The sequence below is a fragment of the Rhododendron vialii genome, chromosome 3a (assembly GCF_030253575.1).
Source record: "Rhododendron vialii isolate Sample 1 chromosome 3a, ASM3025357v1".
Lineage (NCBI taxonomy): Eukaryota > Viridiplantae > Streptophyta > Magnoliopsida > Ericales > Ericaceae > Rhododendron > Rhododendron vialii.
The window spans coordinates 7,093,153-7,109,285 of NC_080559.1; the positions used below are offsets into that span (position 1 = coordinate 7,093,153).

Here is a 16,133-nt window from a genome sequence, read left to right on the forward strand (position 1 = left end):
CCAATTAGAAACTTGCTCTCGTGTTTAACAAATTAGGGAAAATTGAAATTTTGAAAACAATAAAAAAAATTGGTTTCAAATCTTAGTCACATATAATCTTTGAAAAAGCCCTGTGCTTCCGCTTTTATTTTCGGTCTGTGCTCGCGCTCGCAAATTATGAGTAACTTGAAATTGTTTTTCGACGAAGATTTCACCTTTGTTCTCTCGCTCACGCACGGGCACACGCACGCCAATTCCATCACTTTTATTTTAGTAGTAAAAAAAAACAAAGTAAAAAACCCATAAAAACCTGCCTTAACGGTCCGTCTTCGTCCCTTCTCTCTGTCTCTGTCTGTCTGTCTGTCTGTCTCTCTCTCTCTCTCTCTCCGTTTGAAAACAAATACGGAATTACTCTTTCTCTCTCTTCGTCTCTCGGTTTCTCTCACCCCGAGACACCGTAGACCTGGTTTTCTCCAAAAACAACCCGAAAACCAGGTCGAAGAAGGATCTCATTGCTGCAGATATACACGTATATACGTACACACACAACATCTACACGCAAATATTTTCAGCTTTTGATTCTACCTCTCTCTCCAGCTTCTGCAACCATGAACGACCTCTTATCGGTAAGTCCTTTCTCTACCGCCCTCCTTCGTGAGAAAACCATGTATAAGAGAACACAAAAGAACGATTTTAGCTTGGAAATTCATAAAGTAATGGAGCTAAATGGTTGAAATTCGCTCAATTGAGTAGATCTGTGTCAATCCTTGTTGATGCATATTCATGTTATTCTGCGGAGAATATATTTGACTTCTTCATTTAAAATAGATGGATCCAATGTATGTGCTCTATTTAACATTTAGGTTTGCAATGTCTATCTAAAGCCTAGCATAAAGCCCGTTTCTATGGCGGGAATCTTGAGGCAGAACGGGGATGTGGGGGATGTGATGCCACATCCCCATGATTCCCATGTTTGGAACAGACCAGAATAGGAATAGGAATGTGATTCGTAATCCCATATTCAACCAGGAATCACGTTCTAGGGTTCAGTTGGAATCTGATCCCTCCATTATCCCATGGTGATCTTTGGATTCCTGGATCAATCCATAAGAAAGGAAATGTTGACTCCAAAAAATTTCCCGAAATAAAGGTTTCTTGAACAAGTTTACCGAAGTAAACCAAACACATTCATAGAAACCATATTTTAATTCCTCTTCAAGATTCTGGCAATCCAAGCATAGCTATTTATCTATCTCTTCCTCCATTTACCTATTTTAGAGTATTATTCTCCTCCATATGAGATGATTGACTTGGATCCTTTAAATATGGAGGATGAAGGAGAAAACTGAGAATCATTCTTTAAGACATCCCCAGCCCAATACCCGCTAATACACAATTTGACAGGATTATAATAGAAAGGTTTTTTATTTAAAAAATGAGGTAAGACCGTAAGAGGATTTCAATATTCATGTTAACTCCAACCATATTTCTTGTCTCTATTTTTATTTATTTATTTTGATTTCAAACATTGCTTTCTATTCAACTATCGTCTACTTTTATTGAAAATAATATATTTCTCTCTTTTCATATAAAAGAAGTGGGTGCAGGGAGTCCTCTTTTTTGGTTGTGCTCCGTTGTTGGAGTGACAAACTCCATCATCTCAAACAGAGAAAGAAATAGAGTATGAGTTGAGTTTGATTTTGATTTTGCTAAAAAATGGAGAAGCAAAGTGGAAGTACAGACATAGGGTGTGGGTTAAAGATGCCCCGATTCTTGAATATGAGGATGACAGTTTATTTATCTGATAGATAAAACTTTAAGTTGTACATATTTTAACAAGATTGGTAGTTAAGACACACACACTGACACACACAATACCTTTAAAAGTAGGCGAAGGATGAAAATTTACTGATCTATTTGATTTTCTTAAATTTGTACATTTATTTTCACAAGATTGGTAGAATTATTAGAATTAGGATGAGTTTTGGGAGGAAGTTTAAATTGATTGAGTTCTATATAGAAATGAAGGAAGATTTTGAAATATAGAGATGTAAATAGAATAAAGAGGTTGGAGTTGACACGAAAAGTGTAACCCTCTATAACCAGTTTTTGAATAAAAACCTTATTTTGATCCTTGCAAATAGAGTGTTAGAGGGTGTGAATTGGATATGCTACAAGGTTACTTAATTCAAGGTTTTAGCTAACTGGGATTGGATGGATCTCTTGGGGCTGTTTTGGGCCTGCTTCAGTGATCAGAACGTTCATCTTGTTGGAGCCGCAGGGAAGATCATATGCAAAAACTGTGACTTATCGTGCATTGATTGGCACATCATCAGATCATATTAGCTCATTTATCCAATTAAAATTGGACGGCTTATTTTCGTTGTCCACTTTTGTAAGACTCACTTGATTGGAATCATGTAGCTATTTATGCCCGACCAGACTGTTTTTTAAGTGTATATTCTTCTAATGCGTTTGCTATGAGATGAATGATTCTGATAACCACAATAGGCCTAGGCTAAGCCACATGTGGCCAATGACGGTCCGGAGGGGAGCTGAACCCTTTAATTCAGAGCTTTGAAATTTATTTCCATGCCCTTTGTTTTTTTATTTCTTCCAGTTATTCGTAATCATCTTTTCAATAGTAAGTTTCCTTTTCCATCCTGATTCTATTTATCCTGCTGATTGTAGAAACTCATAGATTTTGTTGTATACCGAAGCTAAAGGAGTACATGAAGATACAAGCTTTTGTCTGTTGGATCTAATGCTAATAATGTCACTCTTTAACAATGATGTGTATGCCAAAAAGCATCTATCCAGTTGAATAGGTTATAAGCTAAACTAATTTTCTTAACTGCAGCCAACCTATTTTTGTTCCCAATGTGGGACTGTAAAATATTAAGAAGTTTATCTCCTTTCCGAACTATAGGATGCTTTGCTGATGGACTTATGGCGGAATTCTGAATGATCAATAAATGTGGAAACTATAAATTACGTTATCCAAACCCCATTACATGCCATGTCCTTGCACTACTTATTCTAACTTCCTGAAGTGGCGCCTAGAAGAGTGGTACTTGCCTTTTTATTGGAACTTTGTTTGAGACCTTTGCTGAGTCAAGAAGGCTTTTTATGTATAGGCTTTGAAATGCTTGGTATTAAGCTTGTACTTATGTTATCCTTCTCATGCTGAAAAATAGGTAGAACAGCTGCTACCCCCCGCCCCCACCCGCCCCCACCCCACCTACCCCTTTTCTTTGCATAATAGAATGAACTTAAGTTTGAAAGGGAAAAGCTATGTTTTCTTCTTTATATTTCGTGTTACACAACTACTAAATGATACTTTTGCAGGGTTCTTTTGAGATCCCTCGAGGGCAGCCTACTGGTGGAGATCTTGAAATGGGAACACAACGTCCAATGAATTCAGGAGAACTGGGCCTAGATAACTTCTTTAAGCAGGTGGCTATAACTTATTGGTGTTAGTGTTACTTAGTTGCAAATCAAGAAGAATACGTGTCATTGACTTTTCTGCTCTTGTTTCCCCCTTCCTCCCATTCCTTTTGACGCAACTAGAAAACAAGAACATATTTGAACTATCTTTCCTCATATGACATCAAGCTTTTGGTTCTTTTCAGGTTCAAGAGATTGAGAAACAATACGAGAAGCTGAATAAGCTACTCAAAAAGCTCCAGGTATGTGGCTTTATTGTATTTTGGTGGTAGGTGGACGAGTGGTTACTCAGTTTCTGTAGAAGTATTTGTAGCATTGGCTTCATGATTTGCACAAAAAGAGCAAGTGAAAGAAAATTACAACAGATACGTAATAGTATGAAAGGGTAGTGATTTTGGTACTCTCCTGTGTTACATAGGCACACCAATTTTTTGTCCTTTATGTAAAATCAAAAGGTTGGCCTACTATGTTTGAAGACAACAAATTTATTAATTCCTTCGCTTTATTAATTTATTAATTCCACATCGAAGGTTTCACAAAAAATGAGAGGATGTCTTGTTTTTAAGTTGGGGAGATATCCTGCATAGGGGGACATCAAAGGATAGATGGTATGTATAGAATCACAAGCTTGCTATTAGGTTACTTGGACTTAAGCTTTTGGGACATGTTAGTCCCACTCTTCATGTTCGAAGGTTTCACAAAAATCACATATGATTTTTGAATTACATTGTGCCTGCTTTCTGGGGACATACTGTCCTTTCTTGTATTTCCTTCATAGTACTATGATCCCGTCTGTGATAGAAAACAGTCCAAATGTGGCTTACCTATTATTAGAGGCATCAAGGACTGAAGGTGTTGCATTTGGAATTCATTTCTCTGTAACGTGGCAAAGAGTATGGAAACAATTTTTATTTGGAATCATCATGTGAAAATTGCATGCAGGATGCCCATGAGGAATCAAAGGCTGTAACCAAAGCTGCTGCCATGAAAGGTAACCTGTTTCCTGTCGGATTTTTGTTGATCTTATACAAATTTAAGCCTATGTCTACCTATTCTTTTTGTTGTTTATGTTCTTTCCTTGGTGATCTTTGGTTATGCTTTATAAAGACAAGGATCTACAACTACGACAATTTATGATCTTTACTTATGCTTCATAAAAACAAGGATCTGCATGTGAAAAACCTTCTAAGAAAGGTTGCAAGGACCAAAGTTGGAAACATCTTCTGTAATCATGACATGCCCAGGTTTTTAATGTCAGTTTTCTTCATTGTGTGTCATTTTTCTTTAGAATCAGTTTTCCAATGTCAATCTTGTGGCACTCAACTCATCACAGATATAGTCTCTGTGAAAACGCTAGGAAGGATGAACTCAACATCAATGAGAGTCCACTTGTTTGAAGAAATGTTGAAATTTGAGAAAGCTCTAAAGAGGGTTGTCCCTTTTTGTTCCAGAGTGATGTAAAAGATGAACAATCACCTCACTCACAACTAGTGCACCCATAACAGAACCTCCTAAAGCAAGAAAGTCTAACCAAACATGCTGGCCTCCAGATGATTTATTCAATAACATATGGGCACATGTTGGATAATTGGCACTCGCATGTTAGTTGTGGAAATTCATTCTTGTGAACTTTTCATAAACTTCTTTCTAAGCAGTATTTTGGCTTCTGGTAGAATTAGTACTTGACATTAATATCCTGAAAGGTTGGGAGGGAAGAGCGGCCATATGTTTAAAAGGAGAAAAGAGGTAGATTTCGTGATGTAGGATTGAAAACACCTTAATTGCTGTAAAATGTCACATGCGCTTTAGAACGTTAAAAGCTTGAGTAGGATTCTAGGTGAAACTGGTTTGCCAAAAGAAAAATAAGAGAAGCTGTTTCAAGTATCGAATACAGTTTCACATGCTGTTGCCGCAATCCCTCAACCCTATATACGACATGTTAGTGATTAGCTCGGTACTACTTGTTTTTTGTTTTGGAACTCGTGTAGTTTCACACAGGAATTAGGTCTATTGATACGAGATGGTTGTTATAATATGGTCTTACATTCAAATTTAAACTATGCTTTTCTGTAGCTCACTGGTTTCATGTAATTCAGGTTTCTCTGTAGAAATAGGTGTACACTTAACACTTGATTTGAATTCAGATGAACTACTACATTTCGAACTGATCACAGCATCTTTCATTGAGTCATAATGCAGAATTTTTCTTTCTTTCTTTTTCGTTAAAAAATGATACTAGTTTGCATCTTGTGTTTGTGCAATTGGCATCTGAAAGCAATGCGTGCTAATTGAAGTCAATTTTTAGAAGCCACTTCTGATCATCAATTCATCACAACTTGGGACTTTGGGGGAAGTTGGTTCAATTGATCTCTTAAAAAAATTCTGGAAGTTTTAGACTAATGGTCATTTGCATGGTCTTCACATTAACCGAGGGTAAAAGAACCTTGTGTAAGTCAGTAGATGCAACACCATGATCTGGACTGCGTCCTATTTTACCAAGATTATAGTTTTCATTGCAGTATTTTATTAGTGGTAGAAGGTAGTTTTTTGGATACCTGAACTGATGACCATATGGTCATCGAATGGCTTGGTGAATTTTGTCATGCAGATAGCTGAAGATTCTGAACTAAATTCACACAATATAATACTAATCTTTGTTCCTGTTCTCATGCCTGTGCATTTTCCAATAGGATGGGATAACATGGTTTTTTCTATTCAATTGTCTGGAACTCGATAATGATTGTTGGTCTTGCATTGTTTGCAGCAATCAAGCAGAGAATGGAGAAAGACGTTGATGAAGTTGGAAAAGTTGCCCGTTCTATTAAATCAAAGATAGAGGAGCTTGACAGAGAAGTAAGAGCACACACCGCTTCTGGTTATTCTGGTGTTGTTCAGCACTTACCTAATGACATGGTTTTTCTTCCTACTTTTTGGTCCAGAATTTAGCCAACAGGCAGAAGCCTGGATGTGGAAAAGGATCAGGTGTTGACCGATCGAGAACAGCGACAACAGTGTAACTCTCTTTTTTCTTACGTCTATACCCCCATGATTATTATTTGCACCGAAAGTTGTTTGGTAGGGGCAAGTTGAAATTTATCATATTTAAATGCTATTCTTATCATCCTAGTATTCTCTTTGACATACGGATTGAATGCTGGCTAAGTTTGGTACCTATGTAGCAGGGATATATGAATTGTGAAGTGAAATTGTTGTCATGCTGTATGGTACACTCTTTTAGTGTCCCAGGCATGTCATCGACCTGCTTCACAACGTGTCTAAGTATTCAAAATAAGATTGACTTTGTACTCGAGTTTTGACTATTAGAGTTGTAGGTAAAAATGCAGTGGTATTATAGATTAATATTGTAAAAGCACGTAAAAAAAAAAAGTTGTACCGCAGTGGAATCATCTGAAAAAATCAATTGACTCATTAGTCCTTACAAAAGGCAAAATTGTTATGAAGTTTATTCACTATCACATTAGAAGGAGTATTTCTGAGGCTTGGCAATGAGCCCGAGTAGGCAGAAATGGATTGGCAAGGCTGAGTAGGGCTCTTAGCGGCTGAGCAAGAAGGGACTCAGAACAGGCAGTTGAGCCGGAGCAGGTGTATGGCATGAAGATTAGGCAGCAGTCACGGTTGAATCAATTCCATCAACGGGAGTTTGAGTTGCTTGAGCAACTACTAGTGTTTCTTGATATAATAAAACCGGATACTATAGTTTTTGGTGGGAAATATGCTTCAGGCACAATGGTTTTAAATTTGTCCATAAATATTTTACTTATCAAATACATGGTGAATTCATATTCTTAGCTATTAGATCTTAGGATTTGAACTCTGTAACTAATAGACCGTTATCTACATTTTAGTAGAGCAGTAAATTGGGTCGGGCCAGCATGGCATGACACAGCACAGCACAGCACAGCATGGCGTGGACACTATAGATGGGCAGGGCCATGTTGTTGTGCCCAAAACGACAGCCTAGCCCGGGTAAGGGCACTGGCAGTGACTTGTAAGAAATTGCTGTAGAATGTGGAATCCGTACTAACACAGCTGGGTCAATTCTGTGCAAATGAACATGCGTATGGGAAACATTGAAGTTTAATTTGGAAGGCGTAGGGCCCAATGCAATGTTTTTGGATGGCTCCCTAATCTTATCCCTTAGTTGTTACAGTTGGTTTCGTCTGTGAATTTCTTCACAAAAACAGATACCTCTTCATAGAAGATATTATTGATACCTGGAAATTAGGTAGATTTTAGAAGTGACTACTGTCTTCCTGGTGGTCACCTGGGGTTTTTCGCTGGAACAAATACCATGTTCAAATCCCGTGGCTCATTTTATTTGTCTATTTGTCAAGTAAAGAAGTTAGGGATGTAGCTTAGTTTGAGCAGCATCTAGTTTTGAAGCTGAAATTATACTGGTTCCTCGAATTTCTCTCATTAGAAACTTCCCTCACATGTTTATTCTAGTTCGCTTTTTTGTTTTATTTGCATCTGGTTAGCCTCCAACATTACAGAAGTTGGTGCTAATATACTTGGTGTTCTGGTATCTAGTTATTTAGGATGGATTTAACTTCTGAATGTGCAAAACTGATAGCAGGCATGGGGTAAAATTTGTGTCAGTCTTGTTTTTTTTTTTGGCCAAAAGTTTAGAAATTCCATTGATAACCAAGAGAGTACATCAAAGGGCATATCCTTCCTTGGATAAGGAGAGAACAGCCAACCAAGCGGATAGGCTCCGACGAGGAAAGACCCACACCCCAAACTCCTTACGAAGGCCACCGAGGCACAATACCTACACAAAACTCACACCACCAACATCAAAGAAAGAAAAACACACTACACCCAAAAGAGTTAGGAAGACCTCCGAAGGGGAGAAACACCCATAAGTGAGACATCACAGCAAAAAGTTAGAAAGAAAAAAAAAACCACCGGCGATACTGGATCAGACAACCCACCTTCCCTTCTCCAAATCAACTCCAGGATCGGACCTTGTTCTCCAACCTCTTGATTCCGGACTCTGCAACCTGATCCCCTGGTTGCCAGAACATATATAGTGTGGCGTCGCGGCTGGATCTAGACAAGGTCCCGGCTGCAAACAGCTTCTAGCCAGTCGAGGCGATCTCGGAACTTCGGGATGTTGGGGAAGAAGTCGTGCATGAGGATCTGTTCGATGGAGGCAATAGAGGCGGCCAGAGGGAGGCGAGACGAAGAGGAGGCGGTGAAAAGAGGACGACGGAGGAGGTCGACGGAGATGTAAAAGGGGAGGCGGAGGAAACATTAATGGAGAACGCCCCCCTCCTGACGCCCATCATTGGGTGGAAACCCTAGGGGGAGGGAGGGAAGGAGAGAGGCAGCTAGGGCTGGGAAGTTCTATGTCAGTCTTGTTTTAATGGGGTGTGTTCTCTATGTGTACTTATTATTACGATAATTGCCTCTTCTGAAGGCGTCTTCTCTACCTCCAAAGATGGCAAGTTTGAAGTCCTTGTAATCCTTCTTATGATCATTTTGACATTGTCGGGCCCTTTATAAGTTTCCAATTTTTCAATCTTTTGCCAAGCCGCATAGTTTCAACATGAATACTTCTTCAGTCAGTCTTATCTCACTTCATCAACTTTTTGTTTAACTTCAGTGCCTTGAAAAAGAAGTTTAAAGACAAAATGTCTGAATTTCAGGTAAGTCAGACATTCATATTTTACACCTCGATTGTCGTTTTCTTTTCTTTAGCTTTTATTAATTTTCAGTCCTCAATTTTTTTTTTTTTTTTGCAGACTTTAAGGGAAAGCATCCACCAAGAGTATCGAGAGGTTGTTGAAAGGCGAGTTTATACAGGTTCTGATCGTTTCGGCTTGATTGCATGATACTGTAGTCTGTAGTTTTTTCAACTTAATGTACTGGATTCCACATGACACCCAGCTAATCATTTTAGTTTCCTTGTTGCCATGATGTCAGTAACGGGCACCAGAGCCGATGAAGAGGTGAATTTCGTTGCTGTGTGATGTTCTTCTTGAAATTGTAACTTCATATGCACATTTGTGACTATTTGAAACTTTTCAGACAATTGATCACTTAATAGAGACAGGGGATAGCGAACAGATTTTCCAGAAAGCAATCAGGGAACAAGGACGAGGCCAGGTTTTGTATCCTTCTTTCCTTTTCACTTAGTGGGACATTATTTGGAATTCTCTTGGTTGACACATAATCTTGGAAATATTTATTTGGGTCAAGTATTCAAAAGAAAAATCTGAAGGAATTTGAGTTAACTATCTTTCAACTTGGTAATCTGGGTCAGTAGGCCAATTCTAAAACTGTTTAGTAACTTAAGTTGGAAATGCCTTTTGTTTTTGGCTTTTATGTTGTGTTTGCAGATAATGGACACCCTAGCAGAAATACAAGAACGCCACGATGCAGTTAGAGAGGTTGAGAGGAAGCTTCTTGAGTTGCAGCAGGTATCATCAATCCCGTCCAATTGATAAATATTTATGGCAAGGATCGGGGTATCATTTGACATCCTTCTGCAGCTCTTTCAAACTATGGTTAAAAATCTATTTAAGTTGGTTGACATTAATTAATTACTTGGATGGTCTTTATTTATTTTCCGTCATCTTTTTCCCCCTGTTGTAAGTTTGTAACACATACTTGACAACCCATATTAGGTGTGCTATCAAGATCTTGCCTCATTTTGTGCAACTATCTAGCTGAGTACCCCCATAATCTTTCATCTGTCTCGTTCCCATCTGGCCAGCCAAATGGCCCATAGAAATGATGTTGAATGAACTTGGTTTGCCAATTCAAATGCCCTGTTAAGCCAAAAAGCATCAATAGGCTCAGCAAGCCTATCAAATGCCTAAAAAGGATCAAATAGGATTGTAAGTGATACATAAACTGATTGAGGTCTTCCGCTTAATCCGTAGCCTAAAAATAGGCTGGATCATGGATCAAGGAAGAGAACCAGCGAATGGGCGTCTTATGACAATTGGAAGGCCAAGGTCTGGTGCACAACAGAGGCATGGATTAAGGTTATCACCCTCATTTTTGTGCCCTATATGGCAGGGTTATAATCTGGACTCCGGATTTTGAGTTAGAGTGCTGCCAAAATTGTGTAAAAAGTGATATCTTTCAAATTAGTCTCTTTTGTCAGATGATGAGGCTTAGCAGTATTTATGGCTGACAGAACACCACATTAACCGATGATAAATCAATCTGCAGGGTACTGGGAGTATGGATGGAGTGAATAAAACTAGACAGACAGGATATGTCTGGAGATTGTACGATTTGAATTAGGCAATATAATATGCAACTTTTTAAGTATTTATTTATTGTAATTTTTGTTAGTTTCTGATTTACTTGGTTCTCTGACATTCAGCTCATGCCTATAGCATCGTAGGTTTGATCAAGGGCTGAAGAGAGCTTGGTGAAGCTCTTGTAAATTTGCTTAACTGCTCTCCACTGGCACTTCATTGAAAATTGACATCTTCCTCTCTTAACGCCTCCATAAGAAAACTTGAACGACCTTTTCTATACGCAAACAGAGCATTTAGATGTTACCTTGGACCTAGGCGTTTATTTTACTCAAACTTAAAGGACTTGCATGCTTCTTATGCTGTCAAGATTGGGGAACTAGCACGGTTGCTTATAGACAACTTCCTGTCAGATAGGTTCCATTCGATGAGCTATTTCGAGTAAGGTGCCAAAAATTTCGATTGTACCTTACCTGATGTTTTTATGCAGATATTTATGGACATGGCGGTGCTGGTGGATGCACAGGGGGACTTGCTCGACAACATAGAATCACAGGTGATGTAGATTTTTTTCTTTTAAGAATGCAACCATAGTTTTCTTCCTCGAATTGGTTTAAACAACGTACTTTTAAAGTTGCGTCAGCAAACACAAAATATGGGACAGAAGATGGAAAATTATATTATTGCATTGATCTCCTCTTAGTTTAACATAACAAGATAGTGGTAAATCACTAGATAAAGAAATACAAATGTCCTATATGGAATGACAGCAGACTGCATTTCGAAATTTGAACATGTCTCGCCTATTTTTTTTTTTCCAGGTATCAAGTGCAGTTGACCATGTCCAATCTGGGAATACTGCTCTGCAGAATGCGAAAAAATTACAAAGGAACTCAAGGAAATGGATGTGCATTGCTATTCTCATCCTTCTTATCATCATTGCCATCGTTGTCGTGGGCGTGATCAAGCCATGGCAGAGCAACAAGGGTGCCTAAACTGCTGTACAACCTTACTGTATGATAATACCGGAAAGAACCAACTTGGTCTGAAACATATTTTTTTTTTAGGTCTATGCTTTGTAAAACTGGCTTCTGTTTCCATTCCTTATCACTTTGCTTGTGTTTGGTTTTTTTTCTTGTCAACATACATCCCAGGGTTCCTACAACAGAGTATCCCCTATTCTTATGGGCTATTTCAAACAAGTAATTATATTTATTTATTCTTCTTCTTTGTATTTCGTTCTCAAGGTGCTTTGAGGCTCAACTGATAGTCGGCTGTTTAATTTTTTTCTCCCATAAGACCTTCCTAAATTGTTCTGGTCTAGTTCACATATTTTGCCAATAGAAGTCTCCGTTTTGGTTCTCAGTCCTCGTTCTGTGCTGCTTCTTTTTTCGGTCAAACGGAAAATTTTTGTTTTGTGGTTCATAAGTTGCTTTGCGCTTCCAGTCTCAATCCTCCCAAAATTTAGTACTCCTTGGAATATTGTCGAAAGACCCTCGCGTATTATGTGACTTAGATTCTGGCCATAACCGAGATTCTATTTCCTGATTCGGTAGTGCCTGCATCCTTGATGAATGATAAGTATCATTTCATGGAAGGCCACTACATTCTCTGAATTGCTCCTCCCCTTCTTTGATGTGGTGATAGTGAAGAAAGTGTTACTGTGTTAGCAGGACACACTAGAACAAAATTCGTGAAAAGCTAAGATATTAAAAGGTTTTGTCTCAATTCTCCTCCATTCGAATGCCCAATGTTGTGGTGTTTAAGACACAAAAAAAAAAAAAAAAAAAACCTTCCCTGCCTTTATTTCAAAATTGACATGAAAGGTAATGCAAGGGGACGCTATAAACTCGCGGTTGTTCGAATAAAACGCATGCATCGCATCTTTTAAGGGAGCGCCTTGTGAGAGAGAATGGTTACTATATGATTGTTTGACCTGTGAAGAATGTGTGGTATTTACATCTTTCTTTCTTTCTTTTTTCCCGAAAAGGTATTCGCATACACATGAGCATATTTTTTGGGTCCCTCAACTAAAGGAGGACTCGTGCTTACATCATACTTGCATCATACTACACCAAAAATTCACGCAGATACTAATAGGCTAGACTATACAGACAAACCATACTATCACACCTATTAACAGTATAAACCAATAATACTACTTTCAACAGTACAAACCAATAATTTCATAGCCCTTGTAAACTGTAACAACACCCCCCCAGGCCACCCTAATGCAGGGATGAAGCCCCAAAACCCTTGTGAACCCAGACATTATAAAAAGAGAGATTCGAAAGAAAAAAAAAAACGAAAAGCTTTGAACCCTCCACCGAAACATATCATTCTGGTGCTCCATTCCTAGAATGATATATAGGCGTCTGTAGCATCACACGTAACAATCCCTCGTTCGATTCTAACAACATGCCAGAAGTGATATGCTCCTTATGACAATTGTGGGTTCGTGCGACTTATACCCCATGCCAAAGTTTCTCTGCTATTTAAGACAGTGGAACCCTCACATAACTTCTTAAGCCACAACTCATACATAACCAATGGTTGTTTTTTTTTTTTTTTGGGTAATGAACGATGCAACTAAGATTACGAATTAAAAATAAGTCTGGGTATATTACCCCTATAGAGTCTTGATGTAATTGAAATACTAAAAAAGACGGTACAACATTAAAAGAACTAAAGCCCAACTCGTGGAACAACGCATTCCTTGCTAGCAAATTAGCACATTGGTTAAGCCTCCCGATAATCATGTTTGAGGTTCACCACTGCGAATCCCTCCTCCAACGGAAACCTGCAATCAGTAATCAGATTACTCGAAGGATGAGTAGCTTGAGTCTGGTCTTGAAGCCATTGGTCACTGCAAGAGCATCAGTACACACAATAAAATTGGAAAAATTTCAATCTTTGGCTAACTTAAGGCCATCCCTTAAGCCCCAGAGCTCAGCCGCCAAAACTGAACAAGTTCCAATCTTCCTTTGGAAAAGAATAAATGCACCGTTGTTATTCCCCAGTTTGTGGCAGCCATAAACTCATTAACCAATCCATTCATCTCTCTCTCTCTCTCTCTGGAAAATCACAGCCTTCTCCACCGTTGGAGCCGCCAACCGAACACCGGTGCTCTGTTTCCCGCCATTTTACCATTCATATTAGTTAGTCTTTCCAGGACTTTGATCCATTGTTCCATTTCTTTACTGATGTTAAATTTTCACCTTTCTCATGTTTCTGTTTGAGTGGGTTTTTTTTAACACCATATATGAATCTTCATATTCGTACTTGGGTTCAAATCGAATCAATTAAAATCTGAAATTAAAGATCTTTCTCTTGTAAAGACCATTTCCAATCAAGACACAAAAATTTCCCTGGGTCTGCCTCCATTTGAGTTGAATTATGGATAAAACTCAGTTTAGTGCAAAATCGAGTCATAGCGGAGATGGGTTTTGAATGTGGAGTTAGAATAAGGATTCAAGTGAGTTGGAGGTGCCCTAAAAATTTGAACTTGATTCCCCTGATTTCAACAACGTACTTTTACAGTCCCTTTGGCAATGGAGGTGAGAAAAGAAAAAGAAGGGGAGTGGTCTCCCTTATTAGTGAGAAAATAGAAGAAAGGGTCGTAGTTTCTCACCCATCCATCCAAACAACCGTGAGAAATCAAACTCTCTCCACATCTCCGGCGACTTCAACTCCATTTCCGACGACCTGAAACTCTCTGTTTCTCTCTTCTCCGGCTACCAAACATCATCTCCTTGACGAGACGAAGACAAAGGTGCAAGTACGTACGATGACGATCCGACAATAGGGTGGACCACACGTGCCACCGGAAGTTGCGAGAGTGAGATCTACTCTCACCCATGTGCCTCACTCACCTCACTCTCTTCCTTTCTCACGGAATTGCGCCACTTTTGGCGAGAAACGGAATTAGGGTGTGAGGGGGTTCCCGACTCCCTCCTTCTCTCACCCTCTCTCGCCTTCTGGGCCTTCCAAACGAGGGAGAGAATCACTTCTCCTTCTGTCCTCTTTCTGTTCTCTCGAAATCGCCTGTTCCAAATGAGCTGTTAAAGTTGTGTCAGCAAACACAAAATATAGGACAAAAGATGGAAAATTATATTATTGCATTGATCTTCTCTTTGTTTACATAACAAGATAGTGTAGGCAAGGACGGATCTAAAAATATAGTTTAGTGGAGCACTTGTTAATTATAATGGCGAAGTTCATTTTTTTAGTCAACCACAGGAAGATGTACAAAATTAAGGCATGAATTACTAACTATCAAAATTTATAACGAGTACTTGAAGTTAAATTAGGTAAAAATGAGCACAAATTCTCAGAAAAAAATTTTAAAATATATTTTAAATGAACATTGATAAGTTTTAGAATAATCGAGCTAGTTTTATTAATGACTTTATTTTAAAATGTTTCTCCTAGACGATTAAAAATAAAAAGAATCAAGAAAAAATTGCTCCAAATAGACAAACAGCTCGTAAAACAACAAATATAAATGCACTATATGATGAAATTCATGCATAAAAACTAATTTTATGTGTACTTTTGAGATATATGCAAGTGTGTATGCTTATATATTAGCACACGATGATAATTATGCTAATTTATACAAAATATATTAAAATATATATTAATTTCGAGTGGGGCACGCGTTCGAGTGGGGGCACGTGTGCCCCCTTTAGATCCCTCTCTGAGTGTAGGGGTGGGTATCGTATCGTGTTCGTGTTCATATCATGTTCGTATCAGAATTCTCTTAACCATAACCCGACCTGTTTAACTTTTCGTGCTATCATGTTGTCTAAAAAATAGCTAGCTCTAGCCGCTAACCTTTTGTCGGATTCTCGTGTCGGGTCGGAAATTCCCACCCCTGAGACAGTGGTAAATCACTAGATAAAGCAAATACAAAATGTCCTATATGGAATGACAGCAGACTGCATTTTAAAATCTGAACATGTCTCGCGTTTTTTTTTTTTTTTTTTTCAGGTATCAAGTTTCGAATATGAGTATACTCCTCTGCAGCACACGAAGAAATTAGGAGTACAAAAGAACGCAAGGAAATGGATCTGCGTTGCTGCTCTCATCCTTCTTATCATCATTGCCATCATCGTCGTGGGCACGATCCAGCCATGGAAGAGCAACAAGGGTGCCTAAACTGCTTTACAAATTCGAAAAAGATACAGGTACCGACTGAACTGCAGGGAAATCGTATCGATGGCCGCGCCGAGCCGTCTCTGGCCACCGGACGGTATATACACAAAAAATAGGATGTTTAGATCAAGTATCCTATACACATCGGATGCCGTTGATTCCTGCTCGGGCCCCCTCGGTTGTTTTTTTATAGAATTTTTGAACGGTTCGGATCGACCATCTCGGCTATCGGTCCGATTTCCCTACGGTTTGATCAGTACCTGTAGCATCTCTCTTACAAATTACAACCTTGATGTATCTCATAACAATAGA

The 16,133-nt window shown here is 38.7% G+C and overlaps 1 protein-coding gene across 1 annotated transcript; it reads left to right on the forward strand.

Moving 5' to 3' along the window:
- The first annotated feature begins 302 nt into the window (after positions 1 to 302).
- LOC131318516 (syntaxin-132-like) lies at positions 303 to 11,898 on the forward strand. Its single transcript, XM_058348347.1, has 13 exons — positions 303 to 605; positions 3,328 to 3,435; positions 3,612 to 3,668; positions 4,369 to 4,417; positions 6,191 to 6,279; positions 6,366 to 6,439; positions 9,056 to 9,098; positions 9,195 to 9,255; positions 9,376 to 9,401; positions 9,481 to 9,558; positions 9,792 to 9,872; positions 11,155 to 11,220; positions 11,486 to 11,898. The coding sequence occupies exons 1-13, from the start codon at positions 588 to 590 to the stop codon at positions 11,657 to 11,659; spliced, it is 924 nt and encodes a 307-aa protein (XP_058204330.1). The 5' UTR covers positions 303 to 587; the 3' UTR covers positions 11,660 to 11,898.
- Positions 11,899 to 16,133: the final 4,235 nt, after the last annotated feature.

Bases quoted from the DNA above. Each gene is read 5' to 3' on its own strand.
- LOC131318516 (XM_058348347.1), top strand. The intron at 6,440-9,055 runs GTAACTCTCTTT...GTTTAACTTCAG, and splicing joins TCGAGAACAGCGACAACAGT to TGCCTTGAAAAAGAAGTTTA. The intron at 11,221-11,485 runs GTGATGTAGATT...TTTTTTTTCCAG, and splicing joins TCGACAACATAGAATCACAG to GTATCAAGTGCAGTTGACCA.